This window comes from Hyaena hyaena, unplaced genomic scaffold (assembly GCF_003009895.1).
Source record: "Hyaena hyaena isolate Hyena2069 unplaced genomic scaffold, ASM300989v1 scaffold_446, whole genome shotgun sequence".
Lineage (NCBI taxonomy): Eukaryota > Metazoa > Chordata > Mammalia > Carnivora > Hyaenidae > Hyaena > Hyaena hyaena.
The window spans coordinates 914,681-937,349 of record NW_024081081.1 but is presented as its reverse complement, the minus strand read 5'-3'; the positions used below and the strand labels follow the sequence as shown (position 1 = coordinate 937,349).

At 42.3% G+C, this 22,669-nt stretch overlaps 1 protein-coding gene across 1 annotated transcript in view; it reads left to right on the top strand.

The window, feature by feature from the left end:
* ZMAT4 (zinc finger matrin-type 4) overlaps positions 1–21,049 on the top strand; it is a 338,356-nt gene extending 317,307 nt beyond the window's left edge. Inside the window, exons 7-8 of the mRNA XM_039253399.1 lie at positions 17,238–17,382; positions 20,948–21,049. Coding sequence (XP_039109330.1) covers positions 17,238–17,382; positions 20,948–21,049 — 247 coding nt within the window. The remainder of the gene's footprint in view (positions 1–17,237; positions 17,383–20,947) is intronic.
* Positions 21,050–22,669: the final 1,620 nt, after the last annotated feature.

Below are 22,669 nucleotides of genomic sequence, written 5' to 3'. Positions count from 1 at the left end.
AATAAGTAAATGCCTAAACCCCAAAGCTTTGTGATTCCAGAGAGATCACTTGACTCTTGGGTCCATTGAAATTGCAGGAGATGACACTGGTGCTTTCACTCCATGGTGAAGGTTGGGGAGCTCTGAACAGCTGGCAGTGAAGGGAGCTGGGTGACTGGGCACAACATGGACTGTGCCTGCCAGCACAATGTCATCCTCAGAAATGTAGGTTCTAAGTGCAGCCTTTAGGTTCTAAGGTAGCCTGGAAGCCTGAGATATCAAGGGAAGAAAGAAGGTAGGCTCAGGAGCCATGAGGGATATCAGGTACCAACAGGATGAATCACCAAGTAGTGCTTGTTGTTTTGTTGTATGGACTTCTAAGGCCTTACCCTTCCCCCCACCCTGCAACTACTTTCTTCACTCAAAACTTCACATTTTCTGGGCTCTTTTCTTTCTTTCTTTCTTTCTTTCTTTCTTTCTTTCTTTCTTTCTTTCGAAGAGCCCTCATTACTTATTTATAGTGATTTAAATCTTGTAACACCTAATAGGATATTTCAATGCTATTAAGTGAGGGAAGAAACCAGGAATGAAAATTACGTTAAGAATAAATGACATTTGTGATCAAAGAATGATGATTAGAGACGTTTATCTGTCCAGCTTCTGTTAGAAACCACTCTAATTATTCTTTCTCCCTTCATGCTCATAACACTTTCTCTTGTGTACAGTTCTAGGAAATGAGAGCAAATGATTAGCTCCTATAAGATAGTGCACAGATAAAAGAGTAAGACTGAGTCAGATTTTCATACAAGAACTGCTCCATTGTTCGAAAGCAGATGTTTTTTTACTCTCCATGTGGCTAATTTTTCTTTTAACCTAGAAGTAGGATTATTCCTGGATATTTTGATGAAAATACCTCGTCCTGGGCCCACAATGGATGTACAATAATTAATAGTCTTTCTTTTCTCCACTGTTTAATTAGAGTTGAGGCCGGGACAGGATTTGAATGACTAAAGTCAATGAATATCATGAATATCATTCCACAATATTCTTTGCTAATTATGAGTAATTTATTCATTTGCAGGGGAGAGTGCGACAGGCTATAACACTAGACCTGCCTTCTGATGTGATTTCAGGGAGCTCCTTTCTTCTCTCACAGTGATAGCCTTTTCCCCATACACACCTGCTAACTAATGGCCACGTTATATTTTTCCACAGGAAAAAAATTATTTTGTCTACTTTCCTATAAGTCCCAGGGATAATGGCACAGTGGGATGTGTAAATGACAAATATCAGAATCTTACCTGTGGGAAGTTTAGATGGGAGGGGACTGAGATAGAAGAATAAAGGGCATCATTGAGTTTGGTAGAGAGGCAGAGTGGGGAGACTGAGACTGGCAAGGACGAACTTGGCCTGTTTGGGCCCAAGGCCAGGCAAGCTTGAAGAGATAATATTTGCTTTCTTATACTCTAGACTTATAGAAAGACAAGTGGGAAATATAACACTGAATGAGTTCAATATTTTTTCTATGCAAAATGTTTCTAGACTCCCTTACCATGATAATTTTGTCTGTTATGATTTCTTTGGTTTCTCTAGATTAGTGCTCATAAAGCAAAGATTTCAACTATTCTGGAACAATCAGAGATGTACTGAACTCATGACTCACTCATTTTTATCCCTTTGAAAGAGAGGAAATAAGTAGCTCCTTTATCATTTTAGTCAGAGAGAGGTGTCTAGATAGCAGATATAGGGCCTCTGAGAGTCAGAGTAGCTTGGGATAAGAGAGTGGGGAACTCCTCCCTCAGCCACTGGTGTGTAAGGCCAATAGCTGTCCCTGTGGACAGTCTGACCATGGAAGGGGCTAGAAGGGTCTAAGAAATACCACTTCTGCTTCTGAGCATCCTCCCCACAACCCCAGTCTCTGACTGTTTTTCAGAGTCAAAAGGATGGAGCCACTGTAGTCTAAAACATCATCTGTCTTCATAGGTACAGATCCAATCAGAGACTTGGAGGTGGAGAGAAATACATTATGAAGTCATGCAACATTAGGCAGACCAAAAAAAATTTTAAGACATAGTTCTAAGTCAAGTTTTATAATCTGGTTTAGATTATTTCCTTTCCTTTTCCTTTTTCTTACTTTAAAATTATTTCTTCTACTAGTAGTGTTCAAAGAAAATGAATTGCATCCATTACCTTTGGATTTAGATGGCAGATGTTGTTATGATTTTTCTGGTATGACTTCCTTTTCTAGAGCCATGGTACCTGAAAATGATTCAGTTCGGTTCTGTATATTTACTTGATGTCAAGCTAAGTTTCTGATATCACACTGGTATAAGACCAGCCAATAGTGTGCCCTCTGCCTTCAAGAAGCTTAGAATTTAACTGAGAAAACTAATTAACAGGCATAATAAAAGAGTATTAAAATGCTAATATGTGATTGTGATTTTACATATCATGCAAAGAATCAAGAGAAGGGAGAGGTGAATGCAGATATGGATAAGGAGAGAAATGTGCTTGGACTGAGGAACAAGGATGAATTCAATCTGGGATGAGCTGAGTTTAAGAGCATCTAGGTGTAGAGGCCAGTGGGTATTTAAGTTTATGGGTCTGGAGTAACTGAAAATATGATGGCTGGAGATACAACTTGGGAGTCATTAGCTCATCGCAGATTGATGAACTAAATGAGATGGTAATAGATGAGATCGTTCAAGGAGTGTGGGCAGAGACGAAGGATGAGTACACATTCATGCATGCATGTGCACACGTACATGTGCATGCACACAGGGTGACAAAGGGGAGCAGTCGATACTTTTTCTTATAATGACACATTTAATATTTCTTTTCTAAGTAGCAGAACAGGACAGATTAGTGCTTCAGAAGCCAAGGAGGAGAAACATTTCAAGAATGCGGGTGGTGGTGTTCAGATGAAGTAAATATGAATGAGTCAGGTAGGAAGAAGACTAAAAAAAGTCCAGAGACTCTGTCAATCAGTAGGTAGTAGTTAATTTTTGCCAGGGGGGGTCTTGCTGAAGCTTTGAGACTATCATGACCACAATGGATGGGGTAAGAACAATCTAAGGGAGTTCTTTACCAGTGTTCTCCCTGGGTGAAGGGAAAGGGCCCTGCAGCATCAGAGATGACCCAGTGAGAAGGGCAGGGAGGGATGTGTAGCCATATGACATCCATAGAGGAAGGATTTGCATGAGAACTCAAAAGTAAATAGAAGATGCTCTTTTAAAATAAATAGTAGGTGGAATTTCATAAAAACAGAACTCTATTAGAAGTGGACATGTAGAGTCAAAAGTACGACCCACTAAACTTTTACCCTGGCCCCTACTGTTCTCTGGAGCTCTGAGGAACCACCTAATAACCATTGTTGACAGGATAACAGAGGAAAGGGTCTCCAGCCTGGGGTGTGGACATGATTCTGATAGAGACTGGAAGAGCCTTAGTGAGTTAAGCTTTAGACACATTGCTTTTGAAGTAATGGTACTTTACCTAAGTGGGATTGTCCTGAAGCAAGCTTGGTATGCAGATACAAACAAGGGCTTAAAAATGGAAATGTTGGAGTCAGCTAGATAGGTGAAAGTTAAAGCCTGGAGAATAGGTGTATCCTCCAAAGTAGAGAAAGAGCAGAGAGTAAAAGCAGCACCATGAACATTGTATCAGCCAGAATTCATGCAGAGAAGCAAAACCACTAGGAGGTGCCTCCCTCTGCCCTTGCCCTTCTCTGTCATACACGCACATGCACACATGCACACACACTCTCTCTCTCTCTCTTTCTCTCTCTCACAGACACACTCTCACAAACATGTAGAGAGACACACTCCCACACAGACTCAGACTCTCACACTCATACTCAGAACCACACACGCTCACACTCAGACACACACACACACACACACACACACACACACACACACATACACACGGGGATTTGACCTTAGACAATTGTGGGAGCTGGTTAAGCACCGTCTAAAACTGTTGCCTTTACATCTGATACTTGAGCCTGAAGTATGCAGGACAGCCTGTTAGAAAGGGCAATGGATATAAAGTGGGGCAGAGCAAGGCCGAGCTTGAATTCCCAAGCAGGAGCAGGTACCTGTAAGGTGGACGGAAGCCATGTTAATGTTCACCCCCTTCAACCTCAGTGGAGTGAACGTTCTGCAAGAGAATGTGAGCTACAGAAGCACTGACCTTCCGAGTGTAAAAAGACAAAACCGGAAACAGACAGGGAAGGGAATCCCAGGAAATGTCTTTCAGCCTAGCCATGCTCTGTGGCATACGTGTTTCATGGCCACAGTACAAAATCACCATGGCACACTAAGAAAGCTGCTACATAACAATATAAGGCAGAATAGTCAAGTGCCAAAGGAGAGGCCAAAACATTAAGTGCTGAGTCATTTTGTCTCTCTTTGAAAAAAATTAAACAAACCAAAAATAGAGTGACTTCAAAGGTTTCCAGTTTTCTCAGGAAGATAAACTTGTTTTATTAATGAGTGCCATTCTGAATCTCTTTGCTTTAGCTACGTATAAACATTATAAATGAGAAGACCATTTCTTTCTTTTTTTTTTTTTGTAACTGAACCATATGCCTTTAATGAAAGTATTCTAGACTCATATGTGTCAGAAAATTGATATCCTTGTAGGAACGAATTATACCCAGCATACTAAAAAATTAAAATATCACCTGGAGAATACATGACTTTATTAGCATACTGAGATCATTTTGAAGGGAGAGATGCAATGATTTGCTTCCTCATTGATGAGCAGAAAGAAAATTCTGCTGGTGCTATGGCTTAGGGATTTATTGCAGAGCTTTCATGGGAAGTGGACCATCTGTGGTTGGATGCATTATTATTTATATAATTTGTTCAGGACAACAAGCTATGATAAAATATCCTATTTCCCTTGGCGAAATTGTCTATTTTACTTTTAATATATATATGTAAAGTTTGACAGGATTATGAAAGATCATTCTAAAGAAAATAGCTTCATCACTTTGTAATGGGTGGGCCTGGAGACCCGTTACGTGGCACAAATGTTGTCAGTGGCAGGAAGCCACTTACTGAGGCCGACACCAGAACAAGAGTTAATTGGAGACTTGGACAAATGTCCGGGAATGAAAATGTATAAAACTTACAACAGACGTGGAGTCCTCACCCAGCCCCAGCTCCTCTGTGAGTTGGCACAAGGGTTTGGTCACAGAGGAGCTTATAGGGACCTTTCCTTGGTGCTCTATTCTTTTCTATCAGCACACTTCCCAGAAAAGATCTAATCTATTTGATACATGACATCACCCCCCCCCCGCCCCCCGCCCCGCAACTGCAGACTTTCTAGTTGGGCATCTCAAACTTAACATGATTAAAAGAAGAACACTCGGGACGCCTGGGTAACTCAGCCTGGGTTAAGCGTCCGACTTCAGCTCAGGTCATGATCTCATGGTTCGTGGGTTTGAACCCCACATTGGGCTCTGTGCTGACAGCTAGCTCAGAGCCTCGAGGCTGCTTCAGATTCTGTGTCTCCCTCTCTCTCTGACCCTCCCCTGCTCACGCTGTCTCTCTCTCTCAGAAATAAATAAAAAACATTTTTAAAAATTAAAAAAATAAAAGGATGACACTCAATTTCCCTCCATGACCTTATACCTCCTTCTTCTCACATCTCTAAACAACTCTACCATTTATCCGGTTGCTCAAGGCAGAAGTCTGCAAACTTAACCTTGATGCCTTTCCTTCCCTCCATTTACACGTTAAATCTACCAACCAGTCCTGTGATGCTGCCTCTGTGTATCTCATCCCTCTGTCTCCACTGTTGGCACCCTCACCCAAGCCTCTGGTCTCTATCTTTTCTGGACTCCCTGCATCGGCCTCCTAACTTGCTGCCTATGGGCACATTTTCCTTTCTCTGTGCCATTCCTCTCACACAGAAGCCAAAGTGAACTTTCACAAATGCAATCTAGATTTTATTCTTCTCCACCAAAAATCCACTGAAGGTTTCCCATTGAACTCAGAAGAGAATTCAAACTTCTCTTGCTAGCTCACACAGCTGAGTGCCATCTCACCTTTAGCCACCTCTCTGTGCTAGCTCAGCCCAACCTCCCCCTGCACACTGTGTTCTGGGAATGCTGACCTGTCTTTGTTCTGATTATTAAACAGCCAAACATTTTTTTGCCTTGACTGCATTTCCTACCCTAGCTGGCGTCTCTTCCTGATTCGTTTTCCACCAACCACCACATGACTAACTCCTTCTTATCAACCAACTCTAAGCTTAAATGTTTTCTAGGTGTTCTCTGTCACATCATTATTGTTTAACTCTCTACCTAGCCCTTACTCCCTTCTACTATTCCTTATTTCTTCTTTCTTTCTTTCTTTCTTTCTTTCTTTCTTTCTTTCTTTCTGTTATCTATCTATCTATTTATCTATCCATCCATCCGTCTATCATCTCTCTCTACATATATTCATCTATCCACGTATACTTTCATAAATAATACAAAAGTTGCAGAGGAGCAGGGATTTCTGGATTTTGTTCCCTGCTGTATCTCCAGTGCCTAGAAGGGACCAGCTCATGAAAACCTGAACTGCATTCTAGTATTAAAGACAGACACAGATAAATTTAATATAAGATGGGAAATGCCATGTTAGGGGAAGGCAGAGTGCATAGAAGCACAAGAGAGGCAGCCAACCCAGCCTGTGAGAAGACTTCTTGGAAGAGGTCACACTTGACTTGAGTTTTTAATGAATAGATGTACAAGAAAGGTAAGGATGTTGATCTAAGAAGTGACTCCACCATTACTAAAGACTGATTAGATCTTTAGAAAAGAGCCTGGAGTGTAGAGAGAGAGAGAAATAGGCCTGAGACATTAACAGGAGAAAGGAGCTAGAGTAAGTGGTCCTAAATGTCATTAAGGATCGATGAGAAGAGAGGGAAGGAGACAGACAGAAAGAGAGACAGACAATATTTACAGGTAGTAGAGTCACATTGAAGGATTTAATTTTTTTAATTTTTAAAAATATTTATTATTTTTGACAGAGAGAGACAGAGTATGAATGGGGAAGGGGCAGAGAGAGAGAGAGAGAGAGAGAGACAAATCTGAAGCAGGCTCCAGGCTCTGAGCTGTCAACACGGAGCCCAACACAGGGCTCAAACCCACAAACCATGAGATCATGATCTATGCTGAGGCCAGTCTCTTAACCGACTGAGCTACCCAGGTGCTCCCACATTGAAGGATTTTAAAAATATTACTCTGGCAGCAGGTTGGAAAAGCCTAGAAACAGAGGGAACAATTAAGAGATTAGTAAGGTAGTCTAGGCAAGAGGTGCCAAGCTCCTGTGGTAGAAGGGTAGTTGGAACATTAGGTGGAAGAACAGCTGGGGGGGGGGGTCATCTAAGACATTAATGGTGCCATGCAGTGAAGGAAGGATGCCCAGAGGTGGATTCTGTGCAATGATCTTGACTTCAGACTCGAGTGGCATGGAATGGTGGCATCACTTGAATATCAGAGGAAAAGCTGAATTGAGAGAAAGAGGAAAATCATGAGTTCAGTTTTATCTATGTTAAGTTTGAGATGTCTGTGTAACACTGTGAAAGACTTTCCAATAAAAATTGGATGTAAGAGTTTGGATGAGAAGGTTACAAAATCAGTTAGGAGTAGAAATACAGATTTAGGAATCCTCATGGAGGTACTCATTCTAATGGTTAGCAAAATTGCTATTGAATAAAAAAGCATATAGAATAAAAGGCAAGCAAGGATGAAACCTTTGGAAATAGCAAAATTTTAAATGTGGGTGGAAGAAATTATATGGAGGAGATCAAAAAGGGATAGAGGTAGGGGAATCATGTGGCTAGTATCTTAGGACACTGGACAGATTTTTGAGAAAGAGGGAGTGATAGGCCCAGTCAAATGCAGGGAGTAAAATCTGGTAAGAGACAGTCTAAGTGCTGTCTGCATAGTCTGGGGTGGACTGTTTTGATAACCTTAGGGAAAACAGCATGTGGAGTAGTCAGGAGAGCAGATAGACTGGTGTTTGAAGGATGAGTGAGAGGTGAGGAAGAGAATATGATGGAATAGAGTATTCACTGGATGACTTAGCTTTGCAGAGAGTGCGAGAAAATCTAGAGAAGACAGGACCAGAGAGCTCCAGGCCTGAAAGAGAAGATCCTGTCCTCCAGTAGGAAGGCCCCTTACTTGGAGACTGGAGGAAGAACAGAAGGATCATAGGTACATTATTCATTGGAGAGAAGGATGGCAGTGGGGGTTTCAGCTGCATGAGGCCCATCTTACCAGTAAGGAAGGACTGATCATCTGAAGGAGAGGCTGTATACCTCATTCAAATGAACACATGCTGTGACAGCTAGTAGTTGTCACATAACTCACAAGATGTACAATATCTGGAAAGTAGTTTAACCTCCCTAAGATTCAGTTTCTTTATCTATAGAGTGGGAATACTAGCGCTAATCTCATTGGGTTATGATAATCAAATAAGATCATTACCATAAACCTAAGCACAGTGCTCCACCTAGGCAAGCTCTCAGTATATATGGGCTGCTGCTATTTTTGTCACTGTTGATCGTGAAGGCTGCAGGGGATATCTGAGATGGTGACTAAGAAGTAGTTGAGAAGTTGTTGATGAAGAACAAATAAAAAGATTAGCAAATATTATTGATAACCCAGCTGGGATGGATGAGGAAGTGGCATGAGGCAGAATAACAATTCCCCCGAAGACTTTAGTGTATTTATGATTGTTTAACATTTTCAAGTGAGCTCTGTGGAGGCAGAAGTTTATGTCTGATGTTCTCACTGATGTATTTCCAAAAACTAGATTCATTTGTTTCATTAATTTCTGTCCGTTTTAAAAGACAGTGATGGGCTTATAATAGTCCAATGCAGAAGCAGAAGTTGGTAGTTTGATTGCAATTCTAATGGAAGCCTGCTCTATCCTTGCCTTTTACCCAAGTACGAGAGTCTTTAAGTGACAAAATTACTTAGGGATCATCCCACCTTTTCTCATGTCAGGTTATATAACTATAAGGAATTTAGGGACAGAAAAATGGAACATTAGTGACTTTGATATATGTAACACCTGTAATTCCTATACCCCTGAGCGGCAAAAGTGGGCCATGGGCAATGCTTTCGTTAATTTCCCTCACTTTCAAGTGTCCTCATGTGAGAGCTGATGTTAACAAGTGCTGTGCAATTGGATGTGATGATCATATGAAATAAAGTATCTGAAATGCCTGGTGTACATCTTGGCACAGAATGAATCATCAGTATTTCTTTCTTTTCTCCTATTAACTAACAGTCACTGGCATGGGAATGGATTCATGCAGACAGTATAATACAGGAGAAATGATGTTAGATTGAAATTGAGGGGTCCTGAATTCTCATGCCATCCATATTACTCATTTTCTATGAAACTAAGCAGTTCACTTTAAGTCATCTACAAAACTTAGAATAATAATTTTCCTACTTTCCCAACGGGATTATTGTGAGGATCAAATGAGATCAGGCATGAAATGCTATCTGAATGTAAGGTGCCGTTATTTTGGTCCTTAAAACCACCTGAAACGCATTCTTAGGATGAGAGTCAACCATGGCTTTGGAATTTTTTAGCATTTTCAGGCCCCATTTTTCTGTGATGGTACAAGAAACTATGCAACTACCTTGAAACACGATGTAACACCTATTTTAACTGCAGAACATCAGAACATCCAGGTTTCCTTTGTATTAACTATCTGCTATTGTGTAAGAAATTTTCCCAAAACCGAGTAGCTTAAACAACAAGTATTTGTTTCTCATAGTTTCTGTGAATCAGGAATACCAAGATGTAGCCTGGGGATGAAGTCATCCTCAGGCTTGAGTGGGGCTGAAGAGTATGCTTTAAAGATGGCGCACTGGGGCGCCTAGGTGGCTCAGTCGGTTAAGCGTCCCATTTCGGCTCAGGTCATGATCTCACAGTTCGTAGGTTCGAGCCCCGTGTCGGGCTCTGTGCTGACAGCTAGCTCAGAGCCTGGAGCCTGCTTCAGATTCTGTGTCGCCCTCTCTATCTCTGACCCTCTCCTGCTCATGCTGCCTCTCTCTGTCTCTCAGAAATAAATAAAACATTAAAAAAATTAAATTTAGGGGCGCCTGGGTCGCTTAGTCGGTTAAGCGTCCGACTTTCGCTTAGGTCATGATCTCGCGGTTCGTGGGTTCGAGCCCCGCGTCGGGCTCTGTGCTGACTGCCAGCTCAGAGCCTGGAGCCTGTTTCAGAGTCTGTCACTCCCTCTCTCTCTGACCCTCCCCTGCTCACACTGTCTCTCTCTCTCTCTCTCTCTCTCCTAGAAATAAATAAAACATTAAAAAAAATTAAATTTAAAGATGGTGCACCCACATGGCTATTGGTGAGAGGCCTCTTATCCTTACGACAGGGCTTCTTCCTCATGAAGTGTCAGCTAGCTTCTTCTAGAGTGAGAAGTACAAGTAGAGCAAGGAGGGGGACACAGCACCTTGTGCAACCAAGTCTCTAAAATCACATACCATTAACTATATTTTTTTGGTGAAGCAAGTTAAGTCCAGGCACAGTAAAAGGGGTGTTAGGGTACAGACTAGTCTCCCTCCCTTGAAAGTAAGAATGTGAAAGAATCTGTGGACATGCTTTAAAGCCACCACACTTTTTCATAGTCAGAGTCAAGGAGTGATCACCTGGGGTCCCCTTCGACATCAGCAGAGTGTGGGGCTGCCTGTGCTGGTCGGTGATGCATTTAGCATGAGGAGACTCATTCTAATATAAATATTAGTTCAATTTATTGAAATTCCTCTAATGTAAATAGTTTATTTGATCCTTTCCAGGAGACGGGTTTTAGTAAGTGGACTAGGGAGGATTTGGAGAGTAAGTACACGGACGGGGGAGCAGCCAAGTGGGAGAAGGACAGAGAATTAGCCCCTGAAAGCACAGCTTTACAGCTGCATGTGTTTATGGAGGGCTGGGCTGTGAGACCTGACGGGGAATAAACTCTCTGAAAAGTGGCAGTAGCATCAGCAGCTCGACTGAGGGCCAGATGACCTAAAAAGTAGTAACGAGACTGGAAACATTTCTCAGACCTTGCAAAAGGAGAGCTCTCCTCAGAACCGGGGCTGAGAATACAGCCCAAAAGAGTGAGTGGGCTCACAAGAGTAAGAGAGGGTTATTATGAGCAACCTTTCCAAGCAGATTTCACTTTTGGAGAAATACCAAGCTCAGGTTTTTAAAATGCATTAGATGCCACCACAGCCCTGGCTGTCAATTCAGCCCGCATTTACTGAGCGGCAATTGTGTGTCAGACACTGTTCTTATGGTGTACACATTTATTAGCTCATTCAATCCTCAAAAACACTGTATGGGAAGTTTTACTATTATTCTCCTTTTATAGGAGATTAGTGCTCTGGGAGGTTATGTTCCTTATTCAAAGTCACACAGGACAGGTAGCAAAGGGAAGAACTGGGATTTGAATCCAAGTTATTTAAACTTTAGTGGCTTTCATTTCTTAAATGAGAAACTGCAAATGCAGATACATCAGGGATTAAATGATATTTCTTAAAGTGTAGTATCTCCCTAGATAGAAGACTGGTATCTTCCTCATTCCATGAAGAGTACCTTGCTCTTGACAACACAGTTCAAAATGAAGGCGATGACCTTCTTTCAGATCTCTTCTGCACATTTACTTCTTTCTCATTCAGAGATGAAGTTGTGTGTTCCTCACAACAAATTGCCCACCTTTCTAGAACATTCAGGCTATCCAATCCCAATGCATCTTCTACTACGTAACAACTAATGACAGGCTAAGTACTCAAACAAGCCAACCTAAAATTACAAAATTTCAAATACCTGATTTATAATTATACTTTTAATTAAAACGTCAGTAGGGCAATTTGATATCTTTTTTAATAAACCTTATCTGTTAGAATTTGCTCATTCACCATTAGTCCTTCAGGGAAAGAAATCATTTGCTCTTTCTCCCTCATGTTTCTCTATGACCTTTGGTTTCTACCTCTGCCCTCCAGTCCTGTGTGCCATTCATCCAGGCCTTCCTTCATTTAGTCAGTAAACACCGTTCATTCACTCTTTCAGCTGCATTTATTGAACATCTACTATGTGCTAAGCACTATTCTAGTTACTGATGAACCATTGTGGGTTGTGAGCCAGCAACTGTGCTCGGCTCTGTGGATAGAGAGTGTGGTGTAAGACACCATCACTGTAATAGACAGATGCAGTGTAATAGGAGATGTGATGGCATTTCAGGTAGGATACAGTGGAGATGATATTATTAGTTACCCTATATAATATACTATTATTACATATGATGTATCATTTTACCTAGGGGTCATAAGATGGAGGAGAACCATGTCAGATAAAAAGTATCCTTGGGTCACCTGGGTGGCTCAGTCAGTTAAGCGGCTGACTTTGACTCAGGTCATGATCTCACAGTTCACGAGTTTGAGCCCCATGTCAGGCTCTGTGTTGACAGCTCAGAGCCTGGAGTCTGCTTCAGATTCCGTGTTTCCATTTCTCTCTGCCCCTCCCCTGCTTACACTCTGTCACTCTCTGTCTCAAAAATAAATTTAAAAAAAATAAGTAGGCTTTCACCAGACAGTCATTGCATTAGTCTGGGACTGGATCCCCTGAGAAGTAGCTGCCAAGAGAGGATTAAATGTGTAAGCACATCATTAGGGAAAAGAAGTGAGAGAGAAAGTGCAGCATGATGCAGGAGACACTGGGAAAGCTGTCAGACCACACGTCTGGCCCTGGGTAAGGGAAAGAGGTAGGGAAAAGTCAGGTGGAAGTATCCTAGACAATTGTATGGTCCTCAGAAGGAGCCAAAGTCGGTCTCAGAAGAATTCCCTGCCTTCCAGAAAAGATCTGCCTTAAGATCTCTGCTGCCCTCAGGCACGGTCTGGAAGGAGTCCAGGAGAAGCATTCAGAGCTTAGAGTCAGAACTTGCACCTCTGTGTCTCTTGGTCGACACTGTTCCCCGAAGCTCTGCAGATGTACGAGGCACCTTGTCTCAGTGAGGCCAGAAGTCATGGCAAGAGAGCAGATTCAACAAAGGATTTGCTTCAAGCAGCTTGGTACACTTTAGGAGAACAACAGACTCAAGACGGCTGGAGTATAAGGTGTGTTTTGGTTGGGGAAATGAAGCAAGAAGGTCAGGTACTGAGAAATATACTGGAGAGGTTCAGTAGCCAAATTACAGAGTCTAATGTGTAAACCTAAAGGATTTGGGAAATGAGGAGACATTGGAGAATTTTAAGTAGGGAAGGGACCTAATCAGGTTTTAATGAATCAGTGGATGGATTCAAAGATATGATAAGAAACAGGGAGAAGAGGTGAAACAGCTTATATTCTGAACTATCACAGTCACACTAGGGGTTCAGAGGCTCAGGGAGTTGCTTGACAAGTAGAATGAACATCACTCAGTTCCCAGTTATGTGTGGGGAGTCTTTGATTCCCAGATTTCTGGCTTGAGCACTACAAGGTAGAGCCATTCCCTCAGCTAAAGACTGCGTAAAGAGACACTGCTTGGGAAAATAAAATGTCTGGGACAATGTGGCATTTGAGGTCTCTCAGCACTGTTTTACCCAGCGCCGAGAAAGGAACTCAAGACTTAAGATGCATGCTGGGGACTTGTGAGCCTTTCTTCCTCAGGAGACATTTTAATGACCCAGCCCAGTTGGCCGACTGCCTCAAATCTCGTATGGGGAGGGTGTTAGTGAGCTTGCGTCTCTTCATCTCTATCTCTCTTTTGACCTTTGTCTACTTAGCAGAAGTTAGTAAAGAGAAAAACAGCTACAGATTAATGTAATGACTATGAGATCATGAAATTGCAGAATGAATTTCTCACCAAATGGACAAGGTACTCCATCAGCCCCATCCTTGTCTTTGTCTTTCTTTGTTTTGGGAGAACATAGCCTTGCACTCTCCAGACAGATATGTGGAGTGAATCTTCAGACACTGGTCAAGAACACCCTTATTTCTGGACAACTGCCGATGGATAGATGGCCAACCGTATCTGACTTCCTTGCCCCAGCAGGGCAGAAACCACCCACAGAAATTGCCAGAATCTCTAATAAAACAATGTGCTTTGCTTCCAGACTTCCTTCTTATTACTTAAGTTTCATGCCATTAATTCAGGCAACATAAAAATTGCCAACCAAAATTGTATGCATAAGTCACATAATCTTGGGGTAAGGGAGACGAGAAAGAAAGATCAGTCTGATTCTCTGGGGAATGTGAAAAGGGTTTAAGATCTCATTTTTTAGAGCAACTTCCTTCCCCAGGAGATGTGCATAGTACTTTGTAGCATTTTTTTTCCTTTTCCTTTCCTCTTCCTCTTTTACTTCCTCCCCCCTCCCCTTCTCCCCTTCTCTCCTCCTCTTCTTCATCTTTGTCATCATCTTCTTCTTGTAAAGGAAATTTAAAGTGTATTTATTTATTTTGAGAGAGCAAAAGACACAGAGAATCCCAAGCAGGCTCCGGGCTCACAGCCCCAGGCAGGGCTGGAACCTACAAACCGTGAGATCATGACTTGAGCCAAAATTAAGAGTTGGACACTTACCTGACTGAGCCACCCAGGTGCCACTCATCTTTTTTTAAGTTTATTTATTTATTTTGAGAGAGAGATAGCATGAGCAGAGGAGGGGCAGAGAGAGAGGGAGAGAGAAAATCTCAAGCAGGCTCCAAGTGGTCAGTGCACAGAGCCCAATGTGGGCCTCAAACTCATGAAACTGTACGATCCCGACCTGAGCCAAAATAGAGTTGAACACCTCACCGACGGAGCCACCCAGAAACCCCTATCTTCACCTTGTTTTAATTCACTGAATCCTTGAAGATTAGGCCACTTCTTGGTTCACAACACACTAACGGCTTTCCCTCTTGTTCATCATAAAAACCCAAGCCTGCGAATTGGCCTACGGGCCACCCCCCTTCCCCAAACCCTCCTACCTCCAGTTATCCCTTTGCCTTCTTACAGCTTCTCTTCCTCCGTCCCTCAGCTGCAGCCACGCTGGCCTCCTTGCTGCTCCTGGAGCCGTCAGCAGCGCTCTGGCCTCTGAGTGTTTGTGCTTGTTGATCCCTCTTCCTCCCAACCACCTGGCACCTGGCAAGTTCCTAGCACATGCAAATGGCAGTTTCCCTGACCACTCCACTCAAAACTGCAACTCTTGCTCCCACATCATCCACATCCTCTGCCCTGCATTATATTTTTCTTCACAGTCCTTATCACCTTCCAATACACCATGTAATTTTGTTATTTTCATGTGTTGCCAATGGCTCCATACTAAACTATGAGGCATGGAGTTTTGCCACTTTGATTTCCCATGGTGTCCTTATCACATTACAACAGGGTCTGGCTCTAAAGGGGCACCTTTTCATGATCCCCATTCATAGATGGGGTGACTTAGCTGAGAACACAGATCATTTTCCCAGATCACATGATCGGTACACCGTGAAGCCTTAAATTCAAACCCAGATTTATCTGACTCCAAGATCCTCATTCTAAATGCTTTCCTAGGATCAGGGGAAGGCTTCCATTCAGAGAATGGCTGCTCTGTAGACTCTGAATTCTTGATCAGGGAGTCAGACTGTGAGGGACTTGTGGGAAAGGCCAAGAAAGGAAATGAATGACATCAACATTAGCATAGGGGTTCTGCATGCTCACAGGAGTGAAATACCCAGTGCTTCATGAGATCGCTGGAAACGTTCTTCCCTATCCCCAGCCTGGATCACAGGCACACAGTCTGTGGGAAAACTGGTGACACACACACGTGCCAGCCAAGCGTTCCATTTAGATTACATTCACAGATGTCTAATTGAAGTTTACTGTTTATTAACAGAAGCTGCTTTGCCGTTCAGAAATGGGAGATAATCAAAATATTGCAAATGGCGCACCTTGAGAAACGTCACTCCTTATCATGATTGCATTTCCATATTTTTTTCCATGTTTGGTGCGTGTATGAAATGCCTTTAAAAATTATACACTACTCACACCAGCCCCTGGTGGCAGAATGCATCTGATCTATTCCAGGGATCTGGCAGAAACGGTATTGAACCATATTTCAATGCAGCTTTATGTGCTGCACATAACCTACATTTCTATAGCAATTGGTTAGGAGCAGAACAATTCTTGGCACTTCTAGCTCACACTGAGCTCCGAGCTCTGGAGAGCCTGGCTCCCTTCTCCCTTCCCTCTCTGTCAGTCATCAGGGAGTAAAGGTCAAGGGCTGGAAGCAGATAATTATGCTGCCTCAGGAATCAGTGCTTCTCTCTAAGGACCATTGGAATATAATTCATTTCTTCTGTCTTTCTTCTCAAGTATTAACAAAGTCAACAAAAAAGAATTTTTTTTTCCCCAATCAGGACTTGCCAGCCCCGGATGAGAGCAGTCAGCATGAATTTTAATCACAACATCTATTTTTCAGCCCTGGATTTTCCATAATCAATTGCTTTTTGCTTATTAATTGAAAGCTAATATGTATAGTGTTTGAGAATTGCTGGATCTTGAGCCCGAGGAGACCACTCATGCACATTCAGAACCCGGCTGGCTTGTGCTTCTCCATAGAGCCCAAACTTACGTAAGTGGTACATTAGAAGCTGATATTTTCTTATTGAAGGGATTCACCCTATGGTTCTTTAAATGGATCAACTAGTGCTATAAATTAATTTATACAAAAGGGAGTCAAATCTTCTCTAGTTATTCATTTACTATTTTAAGGAACAAATCTATCTCCGAGGCAAGATACGTGTAGATTCTCCTTATATTGACCTTTCTTCTGACCTTGCCTCAGGGCTTTGCTCTGGTTTGTTTTCCTTTAATTACTCTACCCCGTTTACCTTTCTGAGGTATGTGAAGGAGCTTGTGATGCAAGGGGCATGTCCACGTGAGTGTGACTCATTGCATCACATTGCATCAACCGTATAACTTCTTTGATGGGAAGAGCCTATGGTGATGGGATTTTGATAGGCACACATTAATTGTTGTCTGTTTGTTTGCCAGGATGTAGTGAGGGGATGTCAGTGTTCCACAGGACTACTGTTTGTTTATCAGAGCAAATCATTCTTTGATCTGTCTTCTACTTGATTTTCCATAATTCTTCTTCTCCCATTTGCTGATTATATTAGTTTGCTAAGGTTGCTGTAACAAACCACCACAGACTGAGTGGCTTATACAGTGTGGCAGGGAACAATATGGAAATCACAGTGCTTTATAACTTGATCTAGCAACAATACTGTCCATATTCTATTTGTTAGAAGCAAGTCACTGGATCCAGCCCACACTCAGAAGGAGGGGGTCTCAACAGGACATGGATACAAGGATGCAGGGATCTTTGGAAAACATTTCTCCGATGCTGCTTACTTTGGTCTTCCCTCTGGGCCATCCTTTTTCATAAAGCCAGTACACGTTTGCATCCAACTAGTGTGGTTGGCCTGCTTCTTGCCAGTAGACTTTCTGGAGTCTGCTGACCTCATTTTTTATTGTCTCTACTCCTTTCAATCCAAAATACAACTGTTTCTGCTGATGTAATTTTCTCAAAACCTCTGTGAATCTCACTGCGGTTTGCTGTACTAGAAAAAAAAGTCACATCCTGAAATCTCTTAGAGAAAAGCCTTTCTCTAGTTTGGGTTTTGTTGAGAAGGCTGAAACAAAAGCCCTAATATTTCCCAGGGGTCCGATTGTTCCCCTGAGACAACTTGTATGTAACACCCTCACTCTCTTCAGCAGCAACTTGGGTGGGACCCACTAATGGTCTGATCCTTTGATCTTTCTGAAGTCCTAACCAAGGGCAAAGCTGTCTCATTCAGCTTTATCTGTAGATCACATTTTTCTGACAACCTAGAAGCCATTTCTTAATTTTAGCATGTTTTGCTATCCAGAGAGATTGAAAATGTTCAAAATCATCAAGTCTTGGCTCCTTTTTGTGTAACAGTTCTTCCATCAATCTGTCACTCTTGCAGTTTACTATAAGCAGTGAGAAGAGGCTGAAAACACAGTTAAAAACCTCCTGAGCGAGATCACCAAGGTCATTAGTGTTGGTGAAGACAAAGTTGTGAGGTGGAATATGTACTTTAACAGCCACCCCTCTCCCCACACCCCAGGAATAAATACAGATGCTCCTTGTGGCATCTCTCTGCTCCTCTCCTCCCCCCTCCCCCCTCCCTCAGACTATATTGCCCTTCACAGTTCCTAACTACTATGACAACGTTTTTAGAACCCCCAGCCTGACAAATATCTTGTTTCCAATAGTTCAAGTATATGAGATGCAGATCCTTGGACACTTAGAGGTTTCTACTGATAGATTCCTCTTCCAAGCAAACCATTGACAATGCTACAGTTAGCTAATAAGTTATGCCCACTACATTATCTCAATTAAAAGATATACCATAGACTTCAAGGAGTATTAAAGTCATATGGCTATATAAAGTTACAACTAATGATTTACATTTGAATAGCTTTTTCACTAATTTTACCATTTACAAAGGGCTTTCATTAATACATTTATTTCTCACCAAAGTCCTATGCAAGAGATGTCTTAACCTCTGTTTCGAGATTAGAGACCTGGGGCTCAGGGAGAATGTGTCATTTTCTACCTGTTACATGACTTTGATGGTGTCATGTGGCACCAGGACTCCAGACGCTACCCCAATGTACCGCACTCTGCATCATAGATGGTCCTACAGGGACAATACAGAGGATATACTTGGAGTATACTTGGAGTCTATATTCAAGTATACTTACTCGGAATGGGGATCATGACATATTTTCACTAGGATGATATCTACATGTGGCTCAATTCTCTCTACATCATTGACTTTGACTTTGCCTATTACAGACACTGCAACAACTTCTATAGTGTGGGATTTGTTTTGTTTTGGTCCAGAACCAACCCAGGTACTCTGGAGGATGCTGCACTAGACCACGAACTCCCAGAGACTCTCTGTGAGCACGTGCTGGCTCTCTTGATCCCCTTCTTTGCCCTATGACTATCAGTACATGTATAAGACAGAATTTTGCTCCATCTACAAAATGTACTAACACCTGTCAGTAGTGGATTTGGGCATTTTCTGAAAGGGTTGACTGTATTTATAGTTGTTGCTGGTTAACAAATAAACTCTGAGCCTGTAAAGGGGGAAAAAGAAAGGAAAAAAATTAGTACAGAATCCTCTTTATCTGTGGATTTGTCATGTTAGAGTTTGTGATAATTTAGATGAACTGACCGAAAACTGCTGAACTTGGAATTGAATGTCTTAAAGGATTGCGTCTGTCTCCATGACAATGACCTTGGCCTGGCCCCAGCATTTCAGCACGTTGGAGGTGAAAGAGCCTGGGAAATGACTTTGTGCATTTCTCCATTGAATAGCTGAGGAAGTTGAGGTTTTCAAGGGTAAAGCTACATAACCATTTAATGATAATTCCAGGCCTAGATTTTAAATTGAAGGCTCTTTCTAGTTCACTTGTTTTGGGGTTTTGATAATACTACAATAATTGTCAAATAATTAGTATGAAAATTGCATTATCATTGTAGTACTATTTATACCACCAGCAGGCCAGTCTGGGTACCTGAATCCTCTCTGACCCCTCAGTGACCCTTGCATTAGTACAGACTCCATGCCTCCTCTGTCAGCTTCCAGTCCTCCTCCCCTCCATACCAGCCTGGCCTCTCTCCCTGCAAATTGGCTACGTCTCATCTCACCATACCTCCCAGTCTCCTTCCTAGCAATCAGCCTCACACAGTATTTCTTTTCTGTTTTTATTACTTCAGTTCCCTATTCTTCCCTTTCCCATGAGCTCTCTACATAGCTCAACAACACATTCCTTTTCATTCACTACCCTGCTTCACGGACTTTAATTCCTATCTGCCCAAGGACCGGCTTGGAGTGGCTTTCCACCTCTACAGTTGCTGACCTGGGCATACTAAGAGTCATTTGGAATTGTTGGCCTCTAGGTTCTCAAAAGGCACATGCCTCAGGACATTTGCACATGAGTGGAAGGAGAGGAAGACAGCATCTCAAGGGTTTGGACATTTCCTCTCTCCTAATCTCTAAACTTAGAGTCACTGAAATGTTTGCGAGATGGCTACACATTATTTGAGCATAATAGCCACCAGTCTCTCCATTAAATACACCCATTATTTTTCTTCATTTTATTTTGCATTTTGTGGAAAATTAATGGAATTTACATGATTGTAGGACTTTCTTTTTTTAAAGGAATTTGATGGGGAGCCTGGGAGGATAGCAAAGTAGGAGGATCCTAAGCTTACTTTGTCCCATGGATACACCTAGATCATAGCCATAGCAGTGCAACTAACCCAGAAAATAACTGAAAGACTGTAAGAACAGACTCTCTACAGTTAATCATAGAGGGGAGACCTCCAAATGGTAGGAGAAGCAGAGATGCAGTCAGGAACCAAAGTCCCTGTGAGACCAACCACAAACAGGAGGGACACCAAGAGCACGGAGAAGGGTGAGGAGTAGACCACACACCCAGCACCTCAGACATGAGGGACCTCTACTGGGAAGACGAGTCCCCATAACATTTGGCATGAAAAACCAGAGGGACTTAACTATGTGAGTTTTTATGATGGGTGAGGTTTAACTCTGAGTACGTTAAATTTCAGCAGGCTTAGCTCTGTGAGAGCCACAGAGCAGTAGGGAACTGAGTCCCACCCTTAAAGAGCCAGCATTACAAACAATCCTGTGGAGTACAGCAGAGAAGCAGCAGTTGAAAGCACTTGGGTTATTACTGGAAGGAGAATTATTTACTGACCTCAGAACGTGCACTGGAGGGGGAGGGATCTTTATGAAACTTCTCCAAGAGCAAAAGAGCTAGTGGAGGATTTCTCCCCACCCCCCAACCTTCAGCCTAGAAGCCTGGACACCTGCCAGAACCAGTGTGCAAACACTCACAACTAGCTTGCTAAAAGCTTGCTAACAGCTTTTGTGGCCTTTTTGTTCTCCTGTAGATGCGTCCCATCCAACATGCCTCTCTTGGTGGGAGTCCCTCCAAGATGGCGCCTGACATTCTGCAAGCAGCCCCAGTGGTGACCAGCACTCCTCCAACATGATTCTTGACCTGGGGAGAGGGGAAGATAACCGCACACATCAGCAATGTGTTGGTGGCAGGCATCTGGTCTCACTTCTGGTCCTGTCCACCAACAAAAACCTCACAGGGGGCAGGGAAAAAAGAGAACGCTGTAGTTTGGAGTCACTACAATCCCAACAGACTGACTGAGGGCAGACATCTTATCTGACCCAACTACAAGTCCAAGGCAGACTCAGACTGGTCCCTTAAACCACAAGGACCAAACCCTATCTGCAACAGCCAAAGGGGGCCATTGCAGTTGACTGGATTGAAGGCAAAAGCATTTGAATCACAACAGAAGGGTGCACAAAATATATGAGACATCTGAATCACCTGGTTCTGGTGTACAGGGGACACTGCATTGCAGGGCACTACAGGGCCTCTTCTTCATAAGACCACTACTTCTAAGATCAGGGGACATAGCTGACTTTCCTAATACATAGAAACAAACACAGAGAATTAGAAAAAATGAAGCTACAGAGGGATATGTCCCAAATGAAAGAGTGTGGCCAAATCATACCAAAAGAGTGAAATGAAATAGGAATAAGCAATATACCTGATATACCTGATAGAGAATTCAAAGTAATGGTCGTAAAGATACTTACTGGACTTGAGAAAAGAGTGGAGGGTCTCAGTGAGACCTTCGACAAAGAGATAGAAAATATAAAAAAGAACCAATCAGAGATGAAGAACTCAATAACTGAAATTAAGAATACACAAGAAGGAATAACTACTAGACTAGAGAAAGCAGGACAGATCAGCAAATTGGAAGATGGAGTTATGGAAAGCAACCAAGCTGAACAGTAAAAAGAATAAATTTTAATAAAAACAAGAATAGATTAAGGGAACTCAGTGACATCATCAAGTGTAATAACATTCACATTATAGGGATTCCAGAAGGAGACTAGAGGGAAAAGGGGCATAAAATTTATCTGAAGAAATAATAGCTGCAAACTTTCCTAATCTGGGGAGGGAAACAGAAATCCTGGTCCAGGAAGCACAGAGAGCCCCAACAAAATCTACCCAAGGAGGTCTACCCAAGACAGACAGAAATTAAAATGACAAAAGTAATGAAAAAGAATTTTAAGAGCAATGAGGGTAAAGAAAATAGTTATATACAAGGGAAACCCTATAAAGACTCTCAGCTGATTTTTCAGCAGAAACTTTGCAGGCCAGAAATGAATGGCATGGTATGTTAAAAGTGATGAAAGGTGGAAACCTGCCACAAAAATTATTCCACCTAGCAAGACTATTGTTCAGAATCGAAAAAGAGATCTAGCTTTCCAAGAAATGTTAAAGGGAAGCCTTTGAGTGGAAATAAACATAGTGAGAAAATTATGAAAGGGAGACACCTGGGTGGTTTGTTGGTTAAGTGCCTGGCTCTTGGTTTCAGCTCAAGTCATGATCTCACCGTTCATGAGTTCAAGGCCACATTGTGTCTGTGCCGTCAATGTGGAGCCTGCTTGGGATTTTTTCTCTCTCCCTCTCTTTCTGCCTCTCCCCTGCCCACTCACCCACTCACTCACTCTCTCTGTCAAATAAAAACACTTTAATAAAAAGAAAATTAATAAAGGAAAAAAATTTTCACAAGTAAGTACAAAAC